Raw genomic sequence first — 15349 nt, forward strand, 5'->3', positions numbered from 1 at the left:
GACAATCCAAGATTGCAAAAGATGTTTGCAAGTCATCTATCTGATGAAGGACTTGTATCCAGAATATATAAAGAACTCTCAAAACTCAACAGTTGTATAAGAATCTAACCTAACAAGCGGGCTTCCCTGGTGGCTCAGAGGGTAAAGAATCCGCCTGCAATGCAGGAGACCTAGGTTCGATCCCTGAGTTGGGAAGATTACCCTGGAGAAAGGAATGGCTATCCACTGCAGTATTCTTGCCTGGAGAATCCCATGGACACAGAAGGAGCCTGGCGGGCTACAGTCCATGGGGTCACAAAGAGTCGGACACGACTGAATGACTAACACCTTCACATAACATAACAAACAACCCGAATGTGCATAAGATTTAAACAGCCACTTGACAAGAAGTGATGAGGATGGCAACCACACACAAGAGGGACTGCAAAACACTTTAGTCACTAGAGAAATGCCAGTTTAATCTGTCCCAAGATTCTGCTGCGCGCTTATTACAATGGCTAAAATTTAAACATTTAAATCAAGTGGCCATTCTAAGTGTTGATAAGGACACAAAGCAAGAGAAATACTCATACACAGTGCCCACGGAATGTCAAATGGCATCACCACTTTGCAAAACAATTAGTTTTAAAAAACAGTTAAATGCACATCAACACAAATGGCCCAGCCATCCCACAGCTAAGCTCTTACTCAAGAGATGGAAGCACATGTCCACACAGAGGCTTGTATGCAAGTGTTCACAGGGGTTTTATTTGTAAGATCCAAACGTCCATCAACCGGTGAAAGGGTGAATAGATGATGCTCTATCTATAATGATGGAATACTAGTCAGCGACAAAAGGAAATCACTGACTCAGCAAACAGCACAGATTCAACTTAAATACGCCGGAGGGAGGAAGGGACCAAAAAAAACAGTCCTTATGGTGTGGTGCCAATAATATAAAATTCCAGGAAGAATAAAGGATCTGTAGCTGGCAGACAGTGTTGCCTGAGTGGGGCGGGATAAAGGAGGATACACAGGGGCATGAGGAGGGTCTGAACACAAGCAATATGATCCTCACGGTGCTGTTCTGTGACCACAGAAACCTCCCAAATTGTGCATTTCACATCCGTGCAGTCATGGTTCATCGATCAAACACCAATAAAGCTGTTTGTAAAGCAAGGGCATGAATGGCAAGATAATGACAGAAAATAAGATCAGCTTTATGTGGGTGGTTGGGTCACAAAATGTCCTGCAATCTTGGTCTTTTTTCAGCAGTGTTTTGGCTATCCTGAGTCCCTATACATTTAGGAACCAACGGGTTGAGCTCTTCAAAAAAGCCAGTTAGAATTTCAGTTTGAGAAGAATTGGCATCTTCGTGACACTAAGACTTAAGATCATGGATGTGGTCTCTCCACTTCCTTCAGCCTTTTAGTTCTTCAGCAATGTTTTCAACATTTGTGTCTTGCACACACATGGCAGTTTGTTTTGGATCCTATTCAAAATGAAATTATTATGAGTTTTATTTTACGGTAGCTTGCTACTGGCACACAGAAACACAACTGATGTTTGTATATCCAGGGACCTTCTAACTTCCCTTGTTAATTCTAGCATTTGTAGATAGGTGATTACATCATCTGCAGATAAAGCTCTTATCATTAATTTCTCAATTTCTGTGCTGTCTCCACGATACACTAGCCAATGCGATAGAATCACCGAGGCCCACACCTCTGACCCTCCCCGCTTCTCAGCTCAGGGTGCCCTCCTGGGGTGTCTGCCCCCAGGACGATTCCCCTCCCTGCTGAGTGCAGCTGCCTCGCTGGCGGGGTCAGCACACGTCGGAACCCATGTCCTTCTGCGGTCACATGGTCGTGAGATGGGCCCTGCCGCCCGGGGATGGGCTGACGGAGCGCCACCGATGGGGGCGGGGGCAGCGCGCCTCAGCTCACAGCGAGTCTCTGTCCGAGCTGGACAGGTGGGCGAGCATTCCAACTGACGGGGCTCGCTCACCTGGGGACGGGAGCTGTGGCTCGGAGCATACTCACCCCAGAGGAGAACAAGGGTTTTCTGAAGAATGTTGTTCTGTTATTCCCCAAAACCCCCAAGGTCTGCACTGAGCCCCTGCAGGGCTGCCAGAGGCTCCACGCGGCACCCTCGTCTTCCAGAACCTTCCGCGCCCCATGGGTCTGGCCAAGTCCCTGCTTCTTGGAGTGTGGTCCGGGACCAGCCAGCAGCTCATCCCCCGGCAAGTTGTTAGGAAGGCAGGCCGCCCCCTCCCCAGGTCCCCAGCCCAGCTGACGGGGTCTCAGGGTGAGCCCCAGCTCCACGGCACCCTCTGGGGGAAGCCGCTGGCTCCGGGCTCCCCTCAACACTGAACCTTGGGAATAACTCGGACGTGCGCCCGCCCACCCGCCTCCTGCGCGGTCTCCGGAACGGCCGGCACGCACCGGCCCAGCTCTCCACCGCAGACTCCCAGCAGCGCCCTCGGGAAACGTGGTCCTGGGCTCCCAGCTTCCTGCCGGGGGCGCCCGGGGTGTGGGGGGTGGGGGGACTCCCGGGGGTGACGGGAGGTGGGGAGGGCCTGACACCCGGCCGTGTGGGGGGGCGCCGGTCCCGGAGAAACTCGGGGGGACCGGGCGGCGACTTCTCACTCCGGCGCCCCCTTCTCCCCACCCCGCCCCCCTCCACCCGCGCCCTCGGGCTGCATGCAGCGTGGCTCTTCCTTCTCTGCTCACGTGCCTCTGTCCGCCGCCGAGAAGCAGGAGGGCGGGGCGTCCGGGCGCCCCCGAGGGCATAAGGCTGCCGAGCAGAGAACCCCGCGCTCCCTGAAGGTCGCGCCTGAAGCGGTGGCTCTCTGGGTCCTCTTTGCACCGTGTGAGGGTGGGCAGCCAGCAGAGAGCAGAACAGAGGCCAGGACACTTCGTGAAGGTCGTGCAAGCCCGTGAACCTGGGGTCGGGCTTCAGGCGGGTACCCAGAGTCCTGCCAGCCCCGTGGGCACCGACTCTCCGAGCACCGGGTCAGGAGGGGCAGGGGAGCCGCGTACAGATGACCCGTGGGCTCCGGGCCTCAAGGAAGGTGCAGCCACAGAGCGCTGGCCCCCCACATCTAAAGCAAGGCTGGAGGGAAGGAGCCTGAGCTAGGGCCCTCCATCCTTCCAGTGCCCTGGGAGGGGGCATCCTCTTCCACCCTCCAGCGGCAGCGCCCCCGAGAGGCCCTTCTTCCCTGAGAGCATCGGCTCGCCGGAGGCCAGCTCTCCTGCACTGGCTCTGTCTGCCTCCAAGTCTGCACGTCCTGGCCTGAGCTGCGGGACCACGTGTCCTGTGTGTGTGTGCGCTTAGTCACTCACTCAAGTCCGATCTCTGCAACCCCATGGACTGCAGGAGGCTCTGACAAGTTCTGAGCTGCTCCCCTGGAGAATGGGCCTGTTGTTGTTTAGTCACTAAGTCCTGTCTGACTCTTTGCAGCCCCACGGGCTGCAGCACGCTAGGGCCTGTTAAGGTTCCTCTTTGTTGTGGGTTCAACTGTGCTCCCAAATTCAGATGTCAAAATTCTAAGCCCCAAGACTTCAGACTGTGGCCTTAATTGGAGGTGAGTTCTTTACAGGGGTTGTCGAGGTAAAAGGGGGCATTAGGGCAGGCCTGATCCAACATCACACACACATTCACACGCACACATTATACCTTGTGCGTATACAGGCAGAGATGGGGTGATGCTTCTACAAGCCCAGGGTCCCAGCAAACCCTCAGAAGCTGGAGGAGTCTGAACCAGACTCCCCCCCAACACTTGCAAGGTCCAGCCCCTCCAGGACCTTGATCTCAGACTTCTGGCTCCAGAGTCAGCCCTGGCAGCTGGAGCAAGCCAGTCACATAAAGTCTTGGCGGGGACCAACCCCGTCACCTGCATGGCGACTCCTGAGCACTCTAGCTCTTCCCTCTGAGCTTGAGGACACACGCGTCCCTCCAGCCAGGCACCTGCTGGCCTGTGTGGCTTGGGGACGGACCATCATGTCCTGCGCTGCTGACCTGCTCCGCTCGGTCCCGCCCCACTCCACCACCCTCACCTGCAGGCGGCCTTCTGATGCTCAGATAGAACCTGCATTCATCCACCAGGGCTCCAGCCTCTCAGGAACCTCAAAGGCATGACCCTGACGTCAGCACATGGCCTTTGTCCTTTGTGGGTGGGGCAGCTGTGGGGGGGCACCCACGCAGCCCCCCGAAGTTGGGGTGCTGAGACAGGGCCACACCCAGCGGCGACCTCCAATGGGGCAGAGCCGCAGTGGGGACAGTGGCCTGGCCACAGGCCCCCCCGGGCCCTGCGGCTGCGGCTGGTCCACGGCAGACGGTGAGCGACTCCTCAAGGGTCAGCAGGACAGGACTGAGTCACCATCACCCGTGGAGGCCTCTGAGCCAGCAGCAGTCACTCTGAAGATAAACTCTGGGCCGAGTTCCAGTGAAGGCCGGCTGTTTAATCAGCTCTTAACCCCACAGGTTCTACCTGCACAGGTGCGGGCCGGGGGGCCGAGGGGGGGGACCCCGCCCAGGATGATGCAGGCGCACCAACATCAGGCAGCCAGCCTTCTCAGTCTTCTGCGGCCAGGCCTCGGGCCCGGCTCCCTCAGTCACTCTTCTCCAGCACCCCTGGGTCCCTCGTCCTGAGGCTGGGCGGGCGTCAGCGCCCCGGGACGCCCACAGCACCCTTCTCCTCGTGCAGGTTAGCGACGCCGTGACGGGCCGCTCCTGTCTGGGTCTGTCTGGCACAGGGGCGGCAGCCCCGTCTGGGTGGGCTCGGGCCTCGGCTGGCCCCCACGGGGATCACCCGCCTTCCCAGGTCTTTCCATCTAGTGTGTGTGCTTGCAGACATACACGTCTGAGCTGGCTGGTTCCACCCTGTGTTCCTGTGACCCTGTCCATCAAGCCCCAACCTAGGATGCCTCTTCTTTCTCGAAACTCATGATGTGGAGAGTCTGTAGGCAAAAAGCCTGCTGGGATGGCCACTGGTCCTCACAGGTTCAAGGTGGCGCGTCACCATCTCGTGAAATCCCTGTCATCTCCCCGCATGCACGTCCCCAAATCCATGCTGATGCCCTCCCCCCAGCCCAGGATGGTCCTGGAGGGTGGCTCTGGCGGGATGAGGCCCCAGCGGGGGCTGAGCCCTCATGAATGGGGCCGGTGCTCTTATAAAGGCGGCTCCAGAGCGCTTCTGGGCCCTTCTGTCCTGGAGGGACTCAACTCTGTAAGCCACCCAGCCTGAGACATCTTTGTTTCAGCAGCAGGGAGGCTGGGACATTGAGTGTTGGGCTCTTCCTTCCTGCTGGAAGGGTGGTTCCTGCCTGGCACCAAGTATCAGCCCCGGCCCGGGCACCAGTGGTGTTCTGGGCACCAGGTACCAGCCCCTGGTGGGGAGGCTGCGGGAGGGGCAGGGAGGTGTGGTCTCTGGGATGAAGCTGGAGCCCTGGGCATGGTGGTACTGAGGAGCCAGGGTGGTGTACAGGCCCTGGCAGAGGGACAGTGCCAAAAAGGGACATGCATGTGGCTCAGAGTGGAGAGCGATGTGTGGACGCCCCCGGGCTGGGGCCGCCAGGTGGGAAAATCAAAGCTTACACGGAGTCGGAAGGGGAGGGTGGCCGCCGCGGCTTGGGGGTCCCGGAGGGCTCCTCCTTAAGAAGAGCCAGGGTGCCACCTACCTGGACGCTGTCCTGCACCTGAGGGTCCGGGGCCTGCTTGGTGGCTTGGGAACTCCATCCCTCCACGTCCCGAATGTACAGTCTTGCGGGGAGTCATCTCGGCAAAGATCCCAGTCCGCCTGGTCAGGGAGCAGGTATTGACCGCTGTGGTTTCCGGCCGTCCGGGAAATCATTTTCCGATGCGAGCGTGATTCAAGCCCTTTGATTCCAATCGATTCGCGCTCCAGGTCGGCAAAGCGCGGGGACGCTTCTCTCCTTGCCCGACGCGCGGACACTGGCTCCTGCGCAGGCGTCTCTCGGGCCACAGAAGGACTCGCATCTCCGCAACCCCGGACCCGGACGAGGATGGGTACCTCGCCGCAGGGGTGCACAGCCAGAGGAGAGAGGGCGGAGACCGGGCGGGGTCTGAGACTGCCCACCAGGGCGAGGCTGGGGTCGCGGCAGGACCCCCTCTCCCAAGCCGCCCCAGCTCGAGAGGGACGACTGGTCAGGGAGATGTCCCCAGGGCGCCAGACAGACCTCGGGAGGGGCGGCTGCGGGGGGAGGAGACGACGGAACCGACGAGAGAGTTCCAGACGACTGGTCTGGGGAGCGGGGTGGGTACAGCGTCAGAGTGCAGGCCGGTGCAGCAGCGGCTGGGGGAGAGGAAGCTGAGGGAGGCAAGACCCCACTCGGTCCCCGCCCGCCGCCCACCTCCTTCCCCGTCGCGACTGCCCTTCCCGGGTTTCACTGGGGCGGAGCAGTGGGTGGGCCGAGGGAGCCCCAAGCTCCAAGCCGATACAGGCGCGCGGGGCAGCTCTGGGGTGCAAGCTGGGGTGGGAAGGAGACGGAAAAGCGCCCTTCCTGAAGAAGGAAATGGCTACCCACTCCAGTATTCTGGCCTGGAGAATTCCAAGAACTGTATGGTCCGTGGGGTCGCAAAAAGTCGGACACACTGAGCGACTTTCACACTTGGTCTTGCGAGGCCTGGGACCACAGGAGTTCCGGGTCCCATGCGCCCCAGGCCCCAGGACGCCTGCGGCCGCGGGCAGAGCGCGCTGCGGGCCGGGGGACCGGCACCGCAGACCGGACTCCGCCGAAGGTTCCCGCGGGCGGGGTGCCCGGGGCGCGGGGCGCGGCCGCGCTCACCCTCCGCCCACCGGGGCGGCACGGAGGCGGAGCCAGGGCGGGCAGGCGCCCCCGTCGGCCGGCGGGGCGGGTCCCGGAGACAAGATAAGAGCCCTGAGCGCCGCGGGCCCGGAGCTGGAGCTTTCGCGGACGCCGGGTGGCGGGTCTCCAGCGGCACAGAGGCTGGGCGCGCAGGTGAGTCCGGGCCACCCCCGTGGGCTGCGCCGCTCACCGGCGTCCCCTGAAGTCTGAGGCCGAGGGCGCGGGCCCGGGCGGGAACCGTCGGGGCGGGGTGGGGGGGGGCCCACAGGCAAAAGTCGCCGACAGTTGGGATGCACAGCGCACTGCAACAGGGCAACTGGCCATCTGAAGGTGAGGTGGCCGAGAGGTGTGAGCCCGAGACGGGGCGCGGGCCTTGTGTGTGTTCCCCGTGGCCCCTGCCCCAGACTAGGAGAGGGCGCTGGGCAGGGGGTGGCTGTGCCCGGCTTCCCTGCCCAACTGGCTCCCTGTTAAACTAGACCTGTGCCGGTTGTGGGCCACTTGGGCAAGCGGCCCCCAGATCCAACCCCGGGTGATTTTCTCAGTGTGGCTTTTTCCGCAGGGTTTAGTCTTTGATGTCTAAGATGGGGCAGGGATGCCCAGGGAGGTGGGGGTGTGTGCAGGCTCCGGGCATGCAGGCTGGCTGTAGGGGCCGACTGCAGCTCTGTTTCTGCCCTGGGCTCAGAACCACGCTGCCTAAGCACCACGTTTTGCTTCCTGTGCCCAAGCCTGGCCTGTGAGGCCGTGGCTTCGGGCATGAGGTGGGCTCACCCCAAATGCCGAGCCGGGGTTTCCCCGGCAGGTGGTCTCCGGCCCACCTGCGAGGGCTGCCGTCAGAGCAGTCCGCTGGGGTCTGCACAAGCCCCGCCCGCTCCCCTGGACCCTGCAGCAGGCCAGTCCCGCTGCTCCTCCCCCCGAGTCCCTTCTGTGCCTCTTCATCCGTCTCAGGAATGTGCTGTGATGAGTTGTGTTGTGAGTTTCTGTTCAAACTCGGATGCAGAGGAAAGTCACCCCGTTCCCGCTGCCTCCTGCTTCAGAGTGTGTGTGTGTGTGTGTGTGTGTGTGCACACACACGTGCACACCTGTGAGTGTGTGCAGTTGAAACATCCAGACGCCAGAAGAAGTCATGTTTGAAGTTTCCCACAGCCTTGAGCGCCCACCTTGCTCTCTGGCGTGACTGTGTGATTTCTTCCATCCTCCCTGACTCACTACCCAGAGTGTCGTGAAGGTGACTAGGAAGTGATCTCCTGGATGAAGCCCCTCCCTGGGAACTAGTCCTGTGAGCCCAGTAAATCCCAACCGCATGCTCCCATCCCTGCCTGGGCCGTCCAGGGGCCACATGGATGTGGATGTGCAGCGGTTCCTTGAAGGAGACTTTTGTAATCGCTACTTTGAAACTTTGAATTCCTGTGGGTGACCCTGGTTTTAAAATTTGCTTTTGACTTTGGTTGCTGAGTGTAAAGAATGAGTGTGCACTGTTGTTAAGAATGACTATGGAAAACCATTTGAAGATCGTCACATTACGATGGCAGTGGGGGGTGCGTGGAGGTAGCCTCTTGCTAACTAAAACCACATTAGAGGTGACGCCACCCTGCACCTTATGGAATGGACTGGGGGATGGGGAGCAGGGCAGGGGTCCGAGGCCCCCACAGCTTGTCTCCCAACCCCACAAGGGGTGTAGGTCATCTGCTTACCCCAGCTCTGTCTCCTTAGGTGCTGGGACACCTTGTTTTCTGCCCCCAAAGAAACGTCTGGAGAGCCACACCTCCCTGCTCCCCCGCCCGGTGCATCATAGTTCTGGCTGCTAAACCCGTGCATCCCTGTGTGTGTTTATCTTTCATGCTGGCTGAAGACCGAGAAGGTGGAAGCACGGGATTCCCGAGTCCAGGAGGCTATGAGTGAGGGCAGGTGCTCTGTGGCCCTGATGTCTTCCGTGGTGGCTCCAGCCAAGGAGGCCAACGCCACGGGCCCGAAGGCGGTGGAACTCATCCTGCTCAAGGAGCAAAACGGGGTGCAGCTCACGAACTCCACCCTCCTCAACCCCCCGCAGAGCCCCACGGAGGCCCAGGATCGAGAGACCTGGAGCAAGAAGGCCGACTTCCTCCTCTCCGTGATCGGCTTCGCCGTGGACCTGGCCAACGTCTGGCGGTTCCCATATCTATGCTACAAAAACGGCGGGGGTGAGTCTGTCCGCCCGCTCTCTGCCCTCCCACCTGAGGGCGCTGGAGGCTGGGCTCTGGGGAGGGGTGTGGACCCGGCGGAGCGGGGCACATGGATGTCCCGGAACCCTACAGGGTAGCGCTCAGAGCGGTCTCGTCCCCTGACGGTTCTGTCTGGTCGAGGTTGCCGAGGCCAGGAAAGCAGGAGGGGGGCTGGAGGCACTGTGATTCTGCCTTCTGTTTCCCAAAAGTGGCCTTTACTTCAGAAAATTCTCCAAGGCCCAGAGAACAACCTCTTTGACCAACCCGCCCAGTGTTCACAGTATGCGGCAGCCCTTGTGCTTGGAGCCCCAGGATGCCCAGGGAACGTGTCTCCGCCCCTCCCCGGCCCCTGCCTCCCCTGCACAGCCAGCCCTAGAACTGCTCCATCTGGGTTCAAGGGAGAAAACTAAGAAATGGGCCTGGGTCACCCCCAGAATCCAAGCTGAGAAGCCAGTTGGTTGGTGCTCGTTTCCCATGAGTCTCCTAGACGCTGCCACTCATCAGGGTCATTCCATGCCATGCCTTCGGGGCTTCAGGAGGCTTCCTTGGGGAGGGCCTGCCAGGGCACCGGTGAGCAGCTGGGCATTTCGGAGCAGGCACAGAAGTCGATTCAAGACAGGCAGCCCTGTGGGGTCTCCCTACTTCCCCCGACCCTCCCAGGAAGAGCCATGGCAGAACCACCCTCCCATGAGGCAGAGCGAGACAGCTGAAGACGGCTGAGCCGGTGGGGCCCCGATATCTGTGCTCAGAGCGCAGTCCGCCTGGAGAGACCCCAGCCCGGCGGTGGCACTTGCCAGCAGAGAGCTCTGCCACAGCCCGATGGAGGCAGGCTGGCTTCCTGGGAGCCAGGCTGCATTGGACCCCAAGGATCCATGGCTCACGAGGACAGACATCCCCATGGAGAAGAGAGAGGGCACCCAAGGCCGGCCGGGCGGAGAACAGACAGCATCGAGGAGTAGAGCAGCACCCGGGCCGAGCTGGTCCGCTCTGCTCCGGGGCCTCCGCGTACCTGGCGGGGGGGGGGGGGGGGGGGGGGGGGGGGGGGGGGGTGCGGGGTGACCGCGGTTCCCAGAGGGATGTGTCAGGGTGCGGGGACAGGGGGGCCACGCACAGAGGCAGGAGGCCCAGCCCCCAGCCTGCGGGGAGCTTCGAAGAAGGGTGACAGCGGTCGAGTCTGGGACACGCGTGGACGACGGCGCTCTCACTGGATGACACTGGGCTGGCACGTCCTCGGGTCCAGGCTGAGCGTGCTGTCGCGTCCCCAGGTGCCTTCCTGGTCCCCTACCTGTTCTTCATGGTCGTCGCCGGCGTGCCGCTGTTCTACATGGAGCTGGCCCTCGGGCAATTCAACAGGGAGGGGGCGGCAGGTGTCTGGAAGATCTGCCCCATCCTGAGAGGTAACGGGCGGGGACGCCCCACGTGCCTGGCAGAGGGTGGGCCAGGGCGGGGCGTGGGGCAGGGGTGCGGCCGGGGCAGGGCGGGGCGTGGGGCGAGGCGGGGCGTGGGCCAGGGCGGGGCGTGGACCTGGGCGTGGGGCGGGGCGCGGGGGCGTGGGGTTGGGGCGGGGCGTGGACCTGGGCGTGGGGCGGGGCGGGGCGCGGGGCGGGGCGGGGCGTGGACCTGGGCGTGGGGCGGGGCGGGGCGCGGGGCGGGGTGGGGCGTGGACCTGGGCGTGGGGCGGGGCGTGGACCTGGGCGTGGGGCGGGGCGGGGCGTGGACCGGGGCGTGGGCCCGGCACGGCTGGGGTGATTGCGCAGCTGCATTCTGTGATGCGTTGCTGGGTGTCTAGGCACTTTAATGCCAGGCCCGCTCTAAAGATCGGTCACGACCGAGGGTTTGCGAGTGTGTGTCCTTGCTCCCAGGCGAGGCCAGCCTGCAGTTCCTGGCTGGTGGTGCTTTGTCAAAGTGCTAAAACGGTAGAAAAGGTAACACAGCCTCCTATCTGTGTCTCTGTGATCTACTGTCTGTCATCTGTGTTAGTTCACTGGGGCTGCTATACAGAGTGCCATAAACGGAGTGGCTTAAATAGCAGACGTTTGTTGTGTCGAAGTTCCGAGGTCCGAACTCAAGGTGCTGGTTGGTTCCTTCTGAGGCCGGGGGAGGGGGCCCTGCTCCCAGCCCCGCTGCTGGGGTCGTGGGGGACCGTCCTCTCCCTGTGTCTTCACGTGTGTCTCTTCATCCGGGCTCCCCTTTTTATGGGGACATCAGTCTCAGCGAACTAGGGCCCACCCTGACTTGATTTTCCTCTGTAAAGACCTTGCCTTCAGTAAGATCACATTCTGAAGTACTGGGGGTTACTAAAACTTCAACAAATGGATTTTGGAGGCCACAATCCAACCCATAGCACTGTCTGTCCCCCACCTGTGTATCCATCCATCAGTCTATCCATAGGTCTGCCTCTCATCTGTCCGTCTGGCTATCATGTATCAGCCATCTATCATCCGCCTGCCTACCAGACTTATCAGGTCTGTTGATCTATCGTCTGCCTCTCTGTATCTGCCGCCCTTCTGCCTCCGGGCTGCTGTGCTGCCGCTGAGGGGCAAAGCCCACGTCCCCTGGGAACCGCGCCAGCCCCGGGTGCCCTCGTCACTCTGCTGTGACCATGAGCAACCTGGCCCACCCAGGAACAGGTTGTGCACAGCCCTGGGGTCAGAAGGACCAGCGCCTCAGGCCACTCTCCCTGGGACACAGAGCTGGGTCTGCTCTGGCGTTTGGTCAAAGGTGGCTCTGAGTTCCCCAGACCACAAGCGGAGGATTTAGTGTACAGAGTTGTCACCTTCAGGAGATCTCCGGCAGCCACCCATGGCCAGCTCACCGCCAGGGAGCAGCTTCCGAGAGGTGCTTGGAAGCCGCATGGCTTCCCGACTCTGCGGCTGCCGGGCGAGTCCACCGTGAGCCAGCTTCTCCCGGGGAGTTCAGGGGAAGGAAGTGCAGCGAGGAATTGTTCCCCGAGGACGGGGTCCACCCTGGAGGAGGCCTTCGGAAGGGACAGCGTGGATTTTGTCATCGCCGCTACTGAGCATGTCTTCCGAGAGGGGCCATGTACCAGGGCCTGTCTGTGCTGTGTGCTCAATCACCCCAATCGTGTCTGACTCTTCGTGACCCCACGGACTGTATACAGCCTGCCAGGCTCCCCTGTCCGTGGGATTCTCCAGACAGAAACACTGGAGTGGGTTTCCATTTCCTTCTCCAGGAGATCTTCCTGACCCAGGGATGGAACCCAAGTCTCCTGTGGCTCCTGCATTGCAGGCGGATTCTTTACCGCTGAGCCACCAGGGGAATCATTCCTGATACTAGATCTGTTTAATGTCTGCACATTAGTAAACCGGAGTCACTCTTTCTGCTTTCAGGGTAGGAAGAGAGTTTTAATGAAGTGTCCTGAGCAGGAAAACAGCTTTTCCTAAGGGTCAGAAAACCTATGACAAACCAAGACAGCATATTGAAAAGCAGAGACATTACTTTGCTGAAAGAGTCCCTATAGACAAAGCTATGGCTTTTCCAGTAGTCATGTACGGATTTAAGAGTTGGACCATGAAGAAGGCTGAGCGCCAAAGAATTGATGCTTGAGAGTCCTTGGACTGCAAGATCAAACCAGTCCATCCTAAAGGAAATCAGTCCTGAATATTCGTTGGAAGGACTGATGCTAAAGCTGAAGCTCCAGTACTTTGACCACCTGATGTGAAGAGCCAGCTCATTGGAAAAGACCCTGATGCTGGGAAAGATTGAAGGCAGGAGGAGAAGGGGTCAGCAGAGATGGTTGGATGCTATCACTGACTCAATGGACATGAACCTGAGCAAACTCTGGGAGATGGTGAAGGACAGAGGAGCCTGGCATGCTCAACCAAGGGGTCTCAGAGAGTCGGACACGACTTAATAATTAAACAACAACAAACAAGGAGGGTTAGACCCACAAAAAAAAAGCCAAGGCGCTCCCTGCAAAAGTCACCGTGAAGACAAGCTCCTCCTGGCCACAGGCAGGCAGGACAGGGCCGGTGCCCATGAGGTCCCAGGATACTGATGCCCAAGCCAGTCCCAACAGCAAAACTGGGAAAGAATGTGGAAATGAGAGAAGTCTGTGTGGAGCTGGGTAAACTGAACCCCAGCAGTGGGACGCAAGAGCGCTTGTCCACCACCAAACAGGACCAGCCGTCCACCACGGGATGGACGCGCCTCCAAAGACTGCTCGCCCCTCTGTTCTGCTCCAGTGGTCAGGAGCCCCTCAGTGACTCTCCCAAATTCCAGGTCTTGTGACCCTGCAGAGGTCACTCTGACATGCCCAGGGGACTCTGGGTGGTCAAGCATGACCCTGGGAGACCCTGGATGGTCATGCATGGTCCTGGGTGATGTTAGGTGGACCCAGATGCCTCTGTCTGCCCTGAGTGGCTTGGGGGAGGGATGGTTAGTAAGGTGGCCGTGAGTAGCCTTAGATGACTGTAGGCAGCCCAGCTGGGTGGGGCTTGTCTTGGAGGCCTGGCTGGTCCTGGATGAGCCCGGGTGGCTGTGGGCGGCCATGGAGACCCTGGTCATCCTTCCGTGACTGTTAGTGGTCCTATTTGGCTCTGGGAGACACAGGGTATTCCTGAGTGACCCAGGATGGCCTTCAGGGCCCTATTGGCAGGGGTGACCCGGGGTGTCCTTAGGTGACCCTGAGTGGCTTGGGGTGGCCTTCGTTGACTTGGTGTTTTGTATTCTTGGGTCTCCCTAGATGGCCCTGGGTGGCCCAGGGTAGTGGTGAATTTTTCTGATGGTTTTATTCGGCTGGTGGCCCTGGATACCCCTGGGTTGAATTGTCTTGGTGACCCAGGGTGGTCCTAGGGGACCTTATGTGAGCCTGGGTGTCCCTGACTGGCTGTGAGTGATGGTGGGCAGCCAAGGTGGCCCCTGGTTCTCCTGTGTGTCTGCAGGCGATCTCGGGTACCGGGGTGTCCCTGGATGGCCATGCAGGTCTGGTAGGCCTTGGATGGTGTTGGAAGGGGTGGCCCTTCCTCCGAGACAACGGCGGGACCCCCCCTCTCGCTCGTCTCCGGGCGTGTTTAGAGGCACTGCCTGGCTGCAGGAAGCCGGGTGCAGCTGCGTCCCGTGGGGAGGGGCGCCGCTGACGGGCCACGCTCTCCCCAGGCGTGGGCTACACCGTCATCCTCATCTCGCTCTACATCGGCTTCTTCTACAACGTCATCATCGCCTGGGCGCTTCACTACCTGTTCTCCTCCTTCACCACCGAGCTGCCCTGGACGCACTGCAACCACACCTGGAACAGCCCCCGCTGCTCGGATGCCCGCGCCCCCAACACCAGCTCCAGCCCCAACGACACCCTGAGGACCACGCCCGCCGCCGAGTACTTCGAGTGAGTGGGGTCTCCTCAGGGCCACCATCCCTGGGAGGGGAGGGCGCCGGCCCGGGGTCACCCACGGGTCTGTGCTGCCCCCGGGCTGCGGGGAGGCACCTCCCCAGCCTGTGTCTCGTCCCACTCCCCGGGGCTCTCGAGCGGCTTCTTTCTGACCCCACCTCCCGCCGCTCAGCTCCGCTCCTAGGGGGAGACCTCCCAGGAAGGGGGACTGGACAGGAACCCCCCCACTGGCCCCCCGGGCCAGCTGCCCTTCCCCACATCCTGAGAGAGGCCACTTCTCTTGAGAAAGGCATTCGCAGTGACTACTGCGGGCTCCTGAAGTTCCCGGCGACTGCGATCTTCCTTTAGGACTGAAATCCTGGTTGGGTACAGTCTGCTCATGTTTCTAGGTGGAAATGAGTGCACCGACAATTTAGAAAAGTGAACCTCAGCCCAAAATATAATTCCGGTTTTAATTGCAGGTGGGCACAATTTCAAAGCTTGTTTTCAGGTAGGAAACCGTGAGCGTACACACGAAGGCCATCTCAGTGTGAAAGTGATAAAGTCTGTCCTGGAGGAGGTGATCACACATCCGGGGCAGAGCCACTGGCAGAGGGGCTTCCAGAGGACCCCTTTTATCAGCAGCCGGCAGCCCAGGGTGGTCCATGAGGGGCGGGCCCTGTCCCACAGGGTCAGCAGAGCCGGGGGAGACTCCAGATGTGCAGGGCAGGGCCGAGCCCTCGGTGTCGGGAGCATCTGTCGTGTGGGGGTCGGAGCGACCCTGCCCGGGGGACGAGCGAGTCCACAGAGCCTGTGGATGTCTAGGGTCTGAGGTTGTGCGTTCAGATAGTCGGGGTCTTGTGCTCAGCTCTGGGGGCCCCACGTGGGGAACATGTCTCTAGGACTGGCCGCTGTGGAAGGCCGCAGCAATGGGCAGGGACACAGTGCCAAGGCTTTGGGTGGGGGGCACTGGGGGCCCTCCAGAGGGGACCAGGCCCTTCCTCAGAACTTACCAG

General features: G+C 60.6%; 1 protein-coding gene across 2 annotated transcripts in view; it reads left to right on the forward strand.

Annotated features, from left to right (window-relative positions):
* The first annotated feature begins 6840 nt into the window (after positions 1-6840).
* SLC6A3 (solute carrier family 6 member 3) overlaps positions 6841-15349 on the forward strand; it is a 34400-nt gene continuing 25891 nt past the window's right edge. For both annotated transcript variants that reach the window (XM_043887299.1, XM_043887298.1), the window contains exons 1-4: positions 6841-6962; positions 8659-8986; positions 10273-10404; positions 14126-14351. In XM_043887299.1, the coding sequence (XP_043743234.1) occupies positions 8701-8986; positions 10273-10404; positions 14126-14351 (644 nt within the window). In that variant the 5' untranslated portion in view covers positions 6841-6962; positions 8659-8700. The remainder of the gene's footprint in view (positions 6963-8658; positions 8987-10272; positions 10405-14125; positions 14352-15349) is intronic.

This window comes from Cervus elaphus, chromosome 25 (assembly GCF_910594005.1).
Source record: "Cervus elaphus chromosome 25, mCerEla1.1, whole genome shotgun sequence".
NCBI lineage: Eukaryota > Metazoa > Chordata > Mammalia > Artiodactyla > Cervidae > Cervus > Cervus elaphus.